This window comes from Zerene cesonia, unplaced genomic scaffold (genome assembly GCF_012273895.1).
Source record: "Zerene cesonia ecotype Mississippi unplaced genomic scaffold, Zerene_cesonia_1.1 Zces_u009, whole genome shotgun sequence".
NCBI lineage: Eukaryota > Metazoa > Arthropoda > Insecta > Lepidoptera > Pieridae > Zerene > Zerene cesonia.
Genome location: NW_024045139.1, coordinates 576778 through 591925, shown reverse-complemented (window position 1 = coordinate 591925; position 15148 = coordinate 576778). Strand labels below are relative to the sequence as shown.

The 15148-nt window shown below is 36.3% G+C and overlaps 1 protein-coding gene across 1 annotated transcript in view; it reads right to left on the bottom strand.

The window, feature by feature from the left end:
* The window catches only part of LOC119839156 (microtubule-associated protein futsch-like), a 93054-nt gene that overhangs the window by 15675 nt on the left and 62231 nt on the right, over positions 1 to 15148 (bottom strand). The window contains exons 5-8 of the mRNA XM_038365359.1: positions 11782 to 11940; positions 11224 to 11405; positions 10258 to 10441; positions 1 to 9131 (exon numbers count right to left, since the gene is read on the bottom strand). Coding sequence (XP_038221287.1) covers positions 1 to 9131; positions 10258 to 10441; positions 11224 to 11405; positions 11782 to 11940 — 9656 coding nt within the window. The remainder of the gene's footprint in view (positions 9132 to 10257; positions 10442 to 11223; positions 11406 to 11781; positions 11941 to 15148) is intronic.

Genomic DNA, 15148 nt, shown 5'->3' with positions numbered 1-15148 from the left:
TTTTTCAAACGTTTCTTGAACAGGGCTTGGTTCCTTACCCGCTAATATTTCCAATGTTTCACTAATCTCTTTAACGGGGCTGGCTTCCTTTTCAATAAATTTCTCTTCTACTTCAACAGTCTCTTTAACGGGACTTGGCTCTTTGTCTGTTGTTTTTTCCAATTTGTCAATTGCTTCTTTTACAGGGCTTGCATCTTTTTGAATAGGTTTTTCTTTGTCTTCAAAGGTTTCTTGAACGGGACTTGGCGTTTTGTCTGTTGTAATTCCTAATATGTCAGCAACCTCTTTAACAGGGCTTGCATCCTTTACAATAGGTTTCTCTTTTTCTCCAACAGCTTCTTTATCAGGACTTGGCTCTTTGTCTGTTGGTTTGTCCAATTTGTCTTCGATCTCTTTTACAGGGCTTGCTTCCTTTATAATTGGCTTTTCCTTTTCTCCAACAGTTTCTTTAACAGGACTTGGCTCTTTGTCTGTTGGTTTGTCCAATTTGTCAGAAACCTCTTTAACAGGGCTTGATTCTTTGTCTTTTGGTTTTTCCGTTTTTTCAAACGTTCCTTGAACAGGGCTTGGTTCCTTACCCGCTAATATTTCCAATGTTTCACTAATCTCTTTAACGGGACTTGGCTCTTTGTCTGTTGTTTTTTCCAATTTGTCAATTGCTTCTTTTACAGGGCTTGCATCTTTTTCAATAGGTTTTTCTTTGTCTTCAAAGGTTTCTTGAACGGGACTTGGCGTTTTATCTGTTGTTTTTCCCAATATGTCAGCGACCTCTTTAACAGGGCTTGCATCCTTTACAATAGGTTTCTCTTTTTCTCCAACAGCTTCTTTAGGACTTGGCTCTTTGCCTGTTGGTTTGTCCAATTTGTCGGAAACCTCTGTAACGGGGCTTGATTCTTTTTCTTTAGGCTTTTCTATTTCTTCAACAGTTTCTTTAACGGGACTTGGCTCTTTGTCTGTTGTTTTTTCCAATTTGTCAATTGCTTCTTTTACAGGGCTTGCATCTTTTTCAATAGGTTTTTCTTTGTCTTCAAAGGTTTCTTGAACGGGACTTGGCGTTTTATCTGTTGTTATTCCCAATATGTCAGCGACCTCTTTAACAGGGCTTGCATCCTCTACAATGGGTTTCTCTTTTTCTCCAACAGCTTCTTTAGGACTTGGCTCTTTGCCTGTTGGTTTGTCCAATTTGTCGGAAACCTCTGTAACGGGGCTTGATTCTTTTTCTTTAGGCTTTTCTATTTCTTCAACAGTTTCTTTAACGGGACTTGGCTCTTTGTCTGTTGTTTTTTCCAATTTGTCAATTGATTCTTTTACAGGCCTTGCATCTTTTTCAATAGGTTTTTCTTTGACTTCAAAGGTTTCTTGAACGGGACTTGGCGTTTTGTCTGTTGTTATTCCTAATATGTCAGCGACCTCTTTAACAGGGCTTGCATCCTTTATAATAGGTTTCTCTTTTTCTCCAACAGCTTCTTTATCAGGACTTGGCTCTTGGTCTGTTGGTTTATCCAATTTGTCTTCGATCTCTTTTACAGGGCTTGCTTCCTTTATAATTGGCTTTTCCTTTTCTCCAACAGTTTCTTTAACAGGACTTGGCTCTTTGTCTGTTGGTTTGTCCAATTTGTCAGAAACCTCTTTAACAGGGCTTGATTCTTTGTCTTTTGGTTTTTCCGTTTTTTCAAACGTTTCTTGAACAGGGCTTGGTTCCTTACCCGCTAATATTTCCAATGTTTCACTAATCTCTTTAACGGGACTTGGCTCTTTGTCTGTTGTTTTTTCCAATTTGTCAATTGCTTCTTTTACAGGGCTTGCATCTTTTTCAATCGGTTTTTCTTTGTCTTCAAAGGTTTCTTGAACGGGACTTGGCGTTTTGTCTGTTGTTATTCCTAATATATCAGCGACCTCTTTAACAGGGCTTGCATCCTTTACAATAGGTTTCTCTTTTTCTCCAACAGCTTCTTTATCAGGACTTGGCTCTTTGCCTGTTGGTTTGTCCAATTTGTCAGCGATCTCTTTAACAGGGCTTGCTTCCTTTATAATTGGCTTTTCTTTTTCTCCAACAGTTTCTTTAACAGGACTTGGCTCTTTGTCTGTTGGTTTGTCCAATTTGTCAGAAACCTCTTTAACGGGGCTTGATATTTTGTCTTTTGGTTTTTCCATTTTTTCAAACGTTTCTTGAACAGGGCTTGGTTCCTTACCTGCTAATATTTCCAATGTTTCACTAATCTCTGTAACGGGACTTGGCTCTTTGTCTGTTGTTTTTTCCAATTTGTCAATTGCTTCTTTTACAGGGCTTGCATCTTTTTCAATAGGTTTTTCTTTGTCTTCAAAGGTTTCTTGAACGGGACTTGGCGTTTTATCTGTTGTTATTCCCAATATGTCAGCGATCTCTTTAACAGGGCTTGCATCCTTTACAATAGGTTTCTCTTTTTCTCCAACAGCTTCTTTATCAGGACTTGGCTCTTTGCCTGTTGGTTTGTCCAATTTGTCAGCGATCTCTTTAACAGGGCTTGCTTCCTTTATAATTGGCTTTTCTTTTTCTCCAACAGTTTCTTTAACAGGACTTGGCTCTTTGTCTGTTGGTTTGTCCAATTTGTCAGAAACCTCTTTAACAGGGCTTGATATTTTGTCTTTTGGTTTTTCCGTTTTTTCAAACGTTTCTTGAACAGGGCTTGATTCCTTACCCGCTAATATTTCCAATGTTTCACATATCTCTTTAACGGGGCTGGCTTCCTTTTCAATAGATTTCTCTTTTACTTCAACAGTTTCTTTAACGGGACTTGGCTCTTTGTCTGTTGTTTTTTCCAATTTGTCAACTGCCTCTTTTACAGGACTTGCATCTTTTTCAATATGTTTTTCTTTATCTTCAAAGGTTTCTTTAACGGGACTAGGCATTTCGTCTGTTGTCTCTCCTAATTTGTCAGCGACCTCTTTAACAGGGCTTGCATCCTTTACAATAGGTTTCTCTTTTTCTGCAACAGCTTCTTTAGGTCTTGGCTCTTTGCTTGTTGGTTTGTCCAATTTGTCGGAAACCTCTGTAACGGGGCTTGAATCTTTTTCTTTTGGTTTTTCCATTTTTTCAAACGTTTCTTGAACAGGGCTTGGTTCCTTACCCGCTAATATTTCCAATGTTTCACTTATCTCTTGAAGGGGGCTGGCTTCCTTTTCAATAGATTTCTCTTTTCCTTCAACAGTTTCTTTAACGGGACTTGGCTCTTTGTCTGTTGTTTTTTCCAATTTGTCAGTTGCTTCTTTTACAGGGCTTGCATCTTTTTCAATAGGTTTTTCTTTGTCTTCAAAGGTTTCTTGAACGGGACTTGGCGTTTTGTCTCTTGTTATTCCTAATATGTCAGCGACCTTTTTAACAGGGCTTGCATCCTTTACAATAGGTTTCTCCTTTTCTCCAACAGCTTCTTTATCAGGACTTGGCTCTTTGCCTGTTGGTTTGTCCAATTTGTCAGCGATCTCTTTAACAGGGCTTGCTTCCTTTATAATTGGCTTTTCCTTTTCTCCAACAGTTTCTTTAACAGGACTTGGCTCTTTGTCTGTTGGTTTGTCCAATTTGTCAGAAACCTCTTTAACAGGGCTTGATTCTTTTTCAATTCGTATTTCTTTTTCTGTAACAGTCTCCTTAACTAGAATTGCCTCTTTCTCTATTGGTTTTTCTATTTTGTCAGCAAACTCTTTAACGGGGCTTGGCTCTTTGCTTTTTTGTTTTTTATTTTCATCAATGGTTTCTTTTATTGGACTCGGCACCTTACTTGTTATTTTTTGCAATTTTTCAGCAATCACTTTTCCAGGGCTTGGATCTTTTCCGATGGGGACTTGTTTTTCTTCAACAGTCTCTTTAACGGGACTTGACTCTTTTTCTTTTAGTATTTCACTTCCTTTAATCGTTTCTCTTATTGGACTTCGCTCCTTGCCTGCTTTTTCTTTGAATTTGTCAGCAACCTCTTCAAAGGAGATTGGTTCTGTTTCAATGGGCACTTCTTTTTCGACAACAGTCTCTTTAACGAGACTTGGCTCTTTTTCTGTTGGTTTTTTTAGTTTATCAGCAACTTCTTTGGCTGGGCTTGGTTCTTTTTCTACAGCTCTTTCTTTCTCCTCAACAGTTTCTATATGTGGACTTACCTTTGTTACTACGGTTTCTTCAAATTTGTCTGTGACTTCTTTAACGGGGCTTGTTTTCTCTAGAAGTGTTTCTTTTTCATCAACAGCTTCTTTAAAGGAGCTTGGCTCTATTTCCTCCACTTTGTCAGAAAAGTCTTTAACGGGGCTTGGCTCTTTGTCTATCGGCTTTTCAATTTCATCAATTGTTTCTTTTTCCGGGCTTGGCGCCTTACCTTTTGCCTTTTCTAATTTGTCATAAACTGCTTCAATGGGGCTTATTTCTTTCTTGACGCATAATGTTTTTTCTTCAACAGACTCTGTTACGGGTATTGGCTCTTTTTCTGTTGGTTTTTTCAATTTATCAGCAAAGTCTTTAATGTAGCTTGGCTCTTTGTCTGTAGTTTTTTCAATTTTTTCATCGAGCTTCTCAATTGAGCTAGGTTCTTCGTCTTTTGGTTCTTCTTTCTTTTGAGGAGTCTCTATTCCGGGGCTTGGTATTTTTTCTTTTGATTCATCTTTTATTTCGTCTACCTTTTTAATAAGGCCTTTGTCTAATCTTTCAGTACCTCGATTCTGCTGATCAGAAATAGGCACTTTTTCTGTTTGTTTCTCATCTTCACTAATGATTTCTTTTACTGGACTGGGTACTTTTTCAAAAGATTTTTCAATTTTTTCAATTCTTTCTTCGTCAGTGCTTGGTTTTTTCTCCTTTAATTCTTCAGAAGCGATTTCAGTCTTTTTGATGGAACTTGTCTCGATAGAGTCCGAAATAAATTGTTTGACTGTGAAATCAACTTCATCTTCTCGACCTAATTGTTCTACTGGTTCTAATTGTTTTGATGTTATTACAACTTTTGAAAGTTTTTGATTTTCAGATGTTTGTCGTTTAATATTATAATCTGATATATATATTACTATTACATGTACAGTTGTTGGAACTGTATTTATAAAAATTTCCTTAGATGTATTTATCGTCAATTTTTCCTTATATTTAGATCTCGATCTCGATGTTAATATCTCTTTTACTGTTACCACCGTCATTCGTTGTATTGTGCTTTTCCCATTAAAGATTATTTTACTTTCGCTCTGCTCTTCTTCCATTTTTTTACTTTCCAGAATACTGAAATCCTTTAATTCAAAAATATCAAATTCATTTTCTTCATTTACATCAGTAAGAATCGTACTTCCATTCATTTCGGTCTTGCAAGTTCCATCTGGATATTCGTAAGTAGTAGTTATGATAGTGACAATTTTTAATTTTTGTAGTACATTTCGCTTATCTGCATACTTCGTTTTTATTATTCTTGTTACAATTATTCTTCTAATTGCTACATTGTTCTCTTTCATATAATCAATTTTTTCTGTTATTGTTTGTTCAGGTTCGTCATATACCAAATAGTGGTTAATATTTTTTTGTACTTCGTCATCGAATGATATCAATTTTAACATATTTTCTTCATTTACAGATAATTCTTTATAAGGTTTTTCTATATCTCTTGGTATGTCTATGGAGTCCTTTAATTTTTCGGGTTCTGACACCTTATCATTTTTCCTCGTAAATAATCCTTTGGCTTTGCTTAGTTTTTCATCAAATTTGTCCATAAAGCTGCCTATGACGGATTTGGTTTCTTTTTTCTTATCCTTTGAAGCTTTGCTTACTTCTTCTTTTTGTATCTCTAAATCTTTATCTGCACTCACTTGTTTCGCAACAAGTTTGTCAGAAGTAGGACTTTCTTTATTTTTAGTCTTTGAAATACTTATATCGCTTTCAGTTGGATGTTCCTTTTCAGGAACTTCACTGAAAGGCATTTTCTCAGCTTTCGTAATTTCTTTTGAATAGATCGTTGAAACTAATTCTTTGCTTTCAATATCATCTTTTTTCTTTAACTCCGCTATCTTTTCTTCTAATTTTTCTAGAGTTTTGGCAGACTCTAATGTCAGGCTTATGCGTTTTTCAGATTTCTCTTGTTTTTGATCTTCAGGCAAAATTTTATCTTTTAATTCTTTGAAATCATTTGCAAGTCTCTTGCTTTCACTGAGAACCGTTTTTTCTGAAGTTTCACTAACATCTTCAGATGTTATTGATTTAACTGGAGAAGCTTCTTTTTGCATTTTTTCTGTAGTTTCGATAGACTTTTCTTTTTCTTCTTCAGGTCGCTTTACCACCTCCGTTAATGGCTCAGTATGTATTACATCTTTTTGACTTAACAAAAATGATCTAGTTGCTTCAATTATACCGTCATGGGGTATAGTGGGAGGAGCCGACTTTTCTGGTGATCTCATTAAAATAGGAGATTTCTCTTCAATTAATTCCTCTAAAGTTTTTTCAGATTTTAGTACCTCGGCTACGTCTGCAACAATTTTTTCAACGTCTTTTGGGCTAAGTGGGGGTTTATCGATCGATTCTAACTTTTGAGCTTCTTCAATTTCTTTTTCTACGTCTTCTGGAATTGATGGGATTTTATCAGGCATTGTATGTAAATCCTCTATAACTACAATATCTTCTTTAATTGGTGAATCTACGGTGGTAATATGTGTTTCCCGTAATGCTTCTGTAAACTGTCCGTAATTATATTGACGGTTGTCATATTCTTTAACTGGTTCTAAGGATTTTCCAGCTACAAACTCTTTCATTTGTTCTTGATACATAGGTGATTCTGGGGCTGATCCAGGAGTAACTGTTACTAATTCTGGGTGGGACGGGCGTTGTATTGTACTAACGATAACATTTTCTTCAATTGTCTTTAGATCTTGCATTCCCTTGTCTTCTTGTAAAGTTAACGGTAATACCTTTGGAACTTTACTTTCTTTCATTGTATCGGTGTGTTTTTTCTTCATTGCTTCTTCTGTAATGGGCGTTTTCTTTTCTTCGTATGTTCTATAATCAACTTCTTCATGCAGTGGAAGATCAGCAACTTCGTCTGGAGTTTTTACGATATCCCTAATCGGGACTTGTTGTGTTACAAGTTTTATTCCTTTTTCTAAGCTTGTGGGTTTCTGAATTTCAAATGATTCTTTTGGTTGAAGTATTTCCTTGGTATGTTCTTTGATATACTTTTCTTCAATCTGTTGGTCTTCTTTTATGTCATCTAATGGAATACGTTCATCTTCGGGAAGAGTGGGTGCTGTAGTTGCACCTGATTCTATAGTCGTTGATACTTTTTCATCGGGTTGTGATTCTTGAACTACATGATCGAGAGAGTCTTTTGGTTTAACAGCACTCTTGCTATCAGAAGTTCTTTTTTCACTGCTTATATCTTGTTTTTCTTCAACACTTATTGACTGATCTTTAGAATCTACTACTTTTTCTTGATCTTGAGATATTTTAGCGTTTGTTTCTTCATTTACTTTATGTTCAATATCTTTAAGTTTATTTTTTTCAGATTCTTCTTTATCTTTAATATGTTTTTGTAACTCGTCTTCTTTCTCAGCAATAGAATCCTCTGTATATTGGTCGACTTCTTCCTTTTCAATTATCAAATACTCTTCTTCAAATTCTCCATCAATGATAGCCTCTCTTTTTGTTTCATCTAATAAACACGTAATCTTTTCAATATCAGAACGACCAATAAACTCAACTTTTTCTTCTGCGTCACCATCACGCTTAAATACTGCTTCAATTTCTCGAACAATTTCTTGTTCTTCTCTCTCGTCCAATTCTTGCTGTTTTATATCATCAATAGACCTGGACGTATCCTCATCAGATTTTTTAGCGTCTTTTAATATGTCCTCGTAATTAACTCTTTGCAATCCTATTAACTTTGATGTATCAGTTTTTATTGATTTTACGCTTTTTGAAGGACTTTTGGCCGTTTTCAGTCCCTTGACAGGTGATGCTAAAGGCCTTGGTCTTCTCGAAATTGGTTCTCTTTTGGCCTTAGGCTCTTTTTTCTCGGGTGCTTTTTGTACCAGATCTCGTTTAGGTGACACTTGCTTAAATTTGGACTCTAACACCCGTCGATTACTAGCCTCTTTTGCACTTTTTGCGGGAGTGCTACCTGGACTTATTCTTCTTGTCTTTAGCTTTACTTTATCTTTTACAATTTGAGTTTGTCCTTTCAGTTCACTCATCTTCTTCGGAGTAGTCGGAGGGGATTTTTTATCGTCTCCGACACCTTTTTTCTCAACAGTAGTTGCACTAATAATTTTTTTATCTACAGATTTTTGTGCAGTTCGATGACTAGTTTTACTTTTCGACACTGAAGTTACTAATTCCGACTTCGTTTTTTCTACTTTTCTTCTCGATTCAATTCTGAATTTATTGTCTATTTCTAGTTTTTTAGAGTCTTCTTTTTGTACGGTATCTTTTATACCTTCAGTCTTATCAACACGTTTTGCTTTTTTCTCAATAGATTTTTCTTTTTTTCTAACATCTTTTTTCTTTACTAAACTATCAGTTACAGTGCTTTCATATTGTGCCATTTTATCTTCTAATTTGTTTGAGTCTGCTCTCGCAATAATTGCTTCTTGTAATACAGATTCAATTCGTTTATCCTCTTCATCAACAAGTTCACTTATCAATTTGTTGTCGATAATATTTTTTGAAACTGTCTCATCCTTTATTTTATCAAATTTGGATATCGTTGTTTCTTGATCTATAAATTTCTCATCTTTTTTTTCAGTCAATATTGGTTTTTCTTTAATTGTTTTACTAGTTAAAGTTTTTGTCGTTTTTGTTGGGGCCACAGTCGTTTTCATTTGAGCAGCAGGGGTGCTTGCCATTTGTCGTCCGGTATACGTAGGATGTTGAAGAAACTCTAAGTGTCTTAATTTCTCCAAACCTTCAAATATCTTGTGTTGAGGCGTAGATCCAGGGAACATGAGACGTGTAATGTTATCATCGGGATTTGCAGGTCGCCACACTAATAATGCACATATTGATACTAAGTTAGGAATTGGAAAATTAAATGCTCCAGAAATATTAGCACCTTCAAATAGTTTTTGTTCACCGCTATGCCATTTCTTTAAGAATTCACGAACATACTTCGAGTCCTTGGACGGATTCAAAACGTACATATCCAATGTGCCTGAAAAGAATACAATCACAGTTAAAACAATACTTTCAGTAAATAGTATACTTATTTGGTTAAAATGGGATATTTTAAACAATGTAATGGAAAAGTAAAGTCCTTTTTTTATTGTGTTTGTTATTTTGAAGAGCAGGTTTACAGTAAAAAAAAGCATATTGTGCAGAAATTTACAAAAATAAACTATCGGATATGTTAACTATTCCTGTATAATTAGAATATTATTTTAGAATGAGCCCAAACAAATTTAACAAAGGACATTTGAACAAACAATTTGTGTTTGGAATCTAAAAGGTAAGTTTTAAGTTTTTTTATTTTAAAAAGGCACCTGGGTAAATGCAACAATTTTTTTCATCAAAACACAAGTTATATTATTTTTTATACTATCAGAAAGTAGATATTCAAGAAAAAAAAAATTCCGATTTGACGTATGCTGTTTTTGATTGAAAATAAGTATGCACTTTCCATATTATGTCAAAATAAGTATGTTTAAGACATAATAAATCAAATTTTCACCGACTTTCAATGAGGTCCTATTTGGTACCGTTTTACGGGATCCGAATGGAAGGAGCATCAAACGTACGTCTTTATTGCCCGGTTCCTATAAAAATAAAACAGATCGTTTCACCTACGGACAGTTAAATAACCTTCCAGGCGTAAGTGCGAACCTTTTCTATAAATAAGGTCTCGAAGCTTAAATCACCGACGATTCGTTACTAACGGATGGGAGGTTTTCCTATAACCCTCTTCTAGCTATTAATTACGCTATAAACGTTGTGAAAAACTTGTAACCATTCGGTTATGGATAATCATAGCTGGTGTACAATATATAGGAACCGGGCGTATGTATGTCGTATATCGTATAGAGTTAACTGATCAATGAGTATGCCAATGGTTTAGATATATTACATGTTTGTCACAAAACTCGTGAATATTAAAGAACATGCCTGTAATGTATACAAAACTTGTAACTTGACGCAAATTTACATTTTATGTTATCCTATAATTATCTGTCACTTTCATTTTTATTTCTGAAATCTATGTATTGTGTACAAGTTATAGTGTAAAACAGGTGTTGGATGACCATATTAAATAAAAAAAAATGTATCTAGAAGGGAGCACCGACCGTGGCCCACTTTGTGGTAGAGGTTGACGGGCTCGCTGCTGCGGTAGCAGGCGTGCGCGCGCAGCTGCAGGCGGCGCAGGTCGGCCAGCAGCGCCGTGCCCGCGCGTACCAGCGACACCTGCAGCGGGTCCGCGTCCGCCCGCGCCCCCGCCTCCCCCGCCTCACCCGCCGGCTCGCTGCGCTCCTGCGGACGCCAAGCATTCACATGTATTTGTCGGTCTGTAGTCGTGTCGGTCCCTAACAGGCGGTCTTAGTTTAGGGACCAATGTAGCGTGCAGTTGTTATATTTGTGTATGCCCAATAAACGATAAATTTGTGTTAAACCATATAATTATAATAAAAAACAAACTAATAAAGCTCAAAAAGTGTTGATTTGGTTTTATTGGCATCGTTTCATGAAGTCTAAAATTATGTAGTTACTTATTGTATATTTAATACTTATTATGTCATACTTCATTGACAGGTTTCAAACAAGGATTAAAAATTACCTTAAATTGATACCAGGTTGTTGGTTTTGTCTGACATTTTTTTATGAATGCAACGTATGTCAGATCATAAGCTGATGTAAATTGACATCATCGTAAATATTATCTTATATTTTGAAATTTATCAGTATGTAAAATAAGTTTAAATATATTATGAATATTTTTCAAAGTTCCATCTCACCTAGTATACCTACTTTGAAATTGTGAACAATTTAATCACGAGGCGGGATTCGACTCGCGTTATTTACTCAGCGCCATGTATTGAGATGAATACCAACAATTCCAACCAAAGGAACATAATTTCAATCATTCGAAATAACGTTCCATATTGGTGGTGGATTACAGGCATTCCCACGGTACCCATAACATGGGTAGAAATCCAGTTTCGGATCCAATTTTCTTGTAGTAATCATGTACTAAAAAAATTGTACAATTATCCAATGTACCCAGAACATGCCCACTGTTCCCCTCATCCACTCACCTCGAGGTTGCAAAAGAAGTGTCCAATCTGCGGGTAGACGCTGGCGGTGGCCTTGCGGCGCAGCACGGCGGCGAGCCCGGCCACGGAGCAGTTGTTGAGGCGCGTGAGCAGCACCGCGTCCAGCCGGTCGAGGTGCCGCGCGAAGTCCCACCAGCACGCCTTGCGTGAGAACCCGCCGTCCACTGGAACCGAACACCCGCTCGATTAATACTGGTCGATTTATTCGATCGAGTATGACACATGAGCACTTGGCCAGCGTGGTGGATTATGACCTGAACCCTCATAGGAGGTCTGTGTCTCAGCAGTGGGAACATATATGGGCTGATGATGATGAATTATTCGTATTCCAAAAAGTTTATGTGGGCAGATTGTAAAATGTTCTTCGTTCATTTATATAGGCAAATAACACGTATTAAAAATAATTATGACATTTGTGATATTGAACGTACGTTTGTAATGTTTTTACACAATAACTACTGGACCGATTTCAAAATTATTTCACCATCCAAAGCTGCTAGCTGGTATATAATGAACGGCGTAATCTGATACAGAACTCACCAAGCATATTGAATCCATTTATTCCAAAAAGTGCAGCGTCCCCCTGACCACCAGGGAACACGTAGAGAGTGGGGTGGCTGAAACGGATGTTGCCCACCACATCACTGGGCACCAGTAGCTGTTCCAGGCTTGCTGGAACTATGTACGGTTCCAGGTATGCTGGAATTTGATGGAGACCAATTAGTAACTGGTACCTACTATTGAATGAACTTTAGTGCCTACTAACAAGTTATGAGAGGTATGTTTAAATTTATGTTTAGTGTTAATATTGAAGTCCCGTGTCCTCTAGGCAGGTGATATATATTTGTATTGTACACTGGTCGATTTCATTTGTGCAAAAGTTGGTGATCCTTCTGTTTCCTGCCAAATCGAGGCACTTTTTGTGTGTTCTCACCGGGAATCGAGCTTAGCACCCCTCGTTTCTACGCTGACACGTTAGCCACTGAACCAAGGAGGCGATCATGTTTAGAATTGCGATTTTAATTACGTAATGACGAAAATAAATCCATCGCAAATCTAGTCTTTGAAGATACACAAATCAATTACTTTGAATTTCCTCTCACAGGCGTGTAATTCACTTAGGTGCATCCGTAGCTCGCAAGTAGAGCGGAAACTGTTAGGTCATTGATTTCAGCGTAGATTCAGGAACGCTAGATCTAGGTCAATTTCTAGTCCTAACGAACCTTCCAGCTTTAAACTTGATTTCAGTGAACGCTCCACTGTATATGGATCTTGAGTTTACGTTTTATCGCGACTAAATATAACAACTTTTTATGTGAAAAGAATCTAATATATACATGCTGCTTATTTATTTAAATGATGGATTTAAATTCTGAATTAGAATATCACTTATTGCCTTAATACAATACAACGATCGTTGTCGTTATCTCACCAAATAATAACTGCTAATTTTATGATTTACAGACAGTCCAATAATCTAAGATAAGTCGTAATGAGTACTTGTGAGGTTCGTGTTATAAACTACACATAAATTCACAATGCCACATTCCATATACAATTGGATTTAATATAAACAGAGTAATTGTTTTGAGTGCTATAGGCTATGTATGTACCATACAAATCTATGGGAGAAGGCGGGATCGCTGGCCCATGAAATCATTACAAGCATTCAAATTAAATAGAGTTATATACTCAGATCTTCTACTAGTAATAAAGTTTCAAACTCCTATGTATGGAAATTGTTTCCCAAACCAAGTCTCCACACAGTACACACTGAAGCGAGGCTTTACGCGAACAATAATGCACGTAACTCCGTCTCGTTAGCGTAACTCGTCACAATTTGCGAAACTTTGCCAAATTGTTCGTGGAATTTCTGTAATACTCATTTGTGTTGAATACGATATTGTCTAATTGTGTGACATAGGGCGTAGTGTGACATGTTATTGGAATTTAATTAGAAATTACGTGTGACGTGTGTTTTGTGTCACAGTCGGTTAATCAAATAAATGGTTGGCGTAATATATGTTAAGGTGACATGTGTTATTTGATTAAAATTAGCTTATTATTAGCTTATTACAGCTTAATACTAATTCAATTTTAGCAGCACACATATTTGGATGAAAGATGTATTGTCACTTAAAGAATAAAAAAATCGGTTCTTTATGCAATTATAAGTCATGTAATTAATTATCTTTTCATATATTAACATACATTGCTTCAGCCGAATTATAAACTTATTTTTATTGTCAAAAGACAACAAGTAGATAAATAATAAAAAACCGATAGTACTCTTAACGATTCAGTTATTTAGAAAAGATAGACAATTCATTAATCAGTGCTTCTAGATTAGCCATTCTAAGACCTAGCATATGCTAGAATTAATTATTCAGCATAAGGAACAAGGCGCATGATTATCTCTCGAGGCACAACGTGACAACTTCGTACCAAATTGTGGTATTCAATGCAAATGTGGCGGGAGATTAACTTTTTGAATATAATGTGTGTACATTCATAAATTCGTTTGTATTCTGTAGTAATATTAACAGATAATGGTTATTTATTTAAGATTACAAAAAAAGAAAGAAGAAAGAGCATTTATTTGATGGAGATGACATTGAAGACAAACACAATTGATCTTTAGAAATAACAAAAAAGTTCTATACCGCCACCAAATAGGATCTCCAATCTGTTTGTCCAATTAGTTGAACGTTTTCTTATAAAGTCAGTCTCTCGCGCATACGCATACCGGCGTGACGTGTGTAATGTCAACGGGTGTGTTCTAATTCGAATAATAATGGCGAATACGTTAAAATGTAACGGTTGTAATATAGTTATAAACGAGTTACTGGCGTATGTGCAAAACAAAATATCTATAATTGACGAAGAAAGTCTCGTTAGAATTTGTACATCGTCTTTTCAAACCGATGAAATTGAAAAATCGAGTTCGTTACTTTGTGAATCGCTAAACATTGATAGGCGAAAAATTGTTCGTAAGGGTCAAGGAAAAGAAAATCGTATACTCTACGATATTATAGGTACAATGAAAACGATTGACCCCGATTTGATGCCAGTTTTCGTGGCAAAAAATTTGGAAAGGCTGCCGCCTATCACCTTCGACCATCTGGATGTATCAGATCTCCTGAAAAGACTCGTCGTGGTGCAGGAACAAATAAAAGAGTTTAAAAACTTATATGCTACGATCAGTGACTTGAATGATATTAGGATTGATATATGTGAGATGAAGGAGAAGCTGAATACTCGTACAGAAGATACGTTTCGAAATATTAACCTCAAGCGAGGCGCCTACACGCGGAATAGTCCCATGTCTGAAAATAATTTGGACGATTTATCAAGCTTCAGATCACTGGATATGGGTTATTCATTGTCTCCTAATAACGCAAAAAATATTCATAATGAACATCAAAATATAACTAATAATGAGGGTAAACCAACAAAGCCATGCGTAACGGTACAATCGCAGCCATTACCTACTAGTAGACAAGGAATAAGTTCGCCTCAGTGTCATCGAGACAATATGGCCGACACCTCGAATGAACAGCTGATCGGTGCGAAAACACAATACCAACAAACCGTTGCCAGTATTGTAAAGACGATTCCCGTGGAGCAAGGTGCTACGGAAAAATGGACCTTAGTTACAAGGCGTAAAACTAATAATCGTTTTAAAGGTAAAATGGGCGTAGCAAAAGATATCGAATGCAACTTTAAATCGGCTGAACGAAAATTGCCGATTTTTATATCAAACGTACACACAAGTACGAGTGAAAAAGATATAGAAGCCTACATTCTCACTAAAACCCAGATCGATGTTAAATTAGAAAAAATTTCATCAAAAAAACGTAATGAATACAATGCGTACAAGTTCTTCGTATTCGAATCGAAAAAAGAT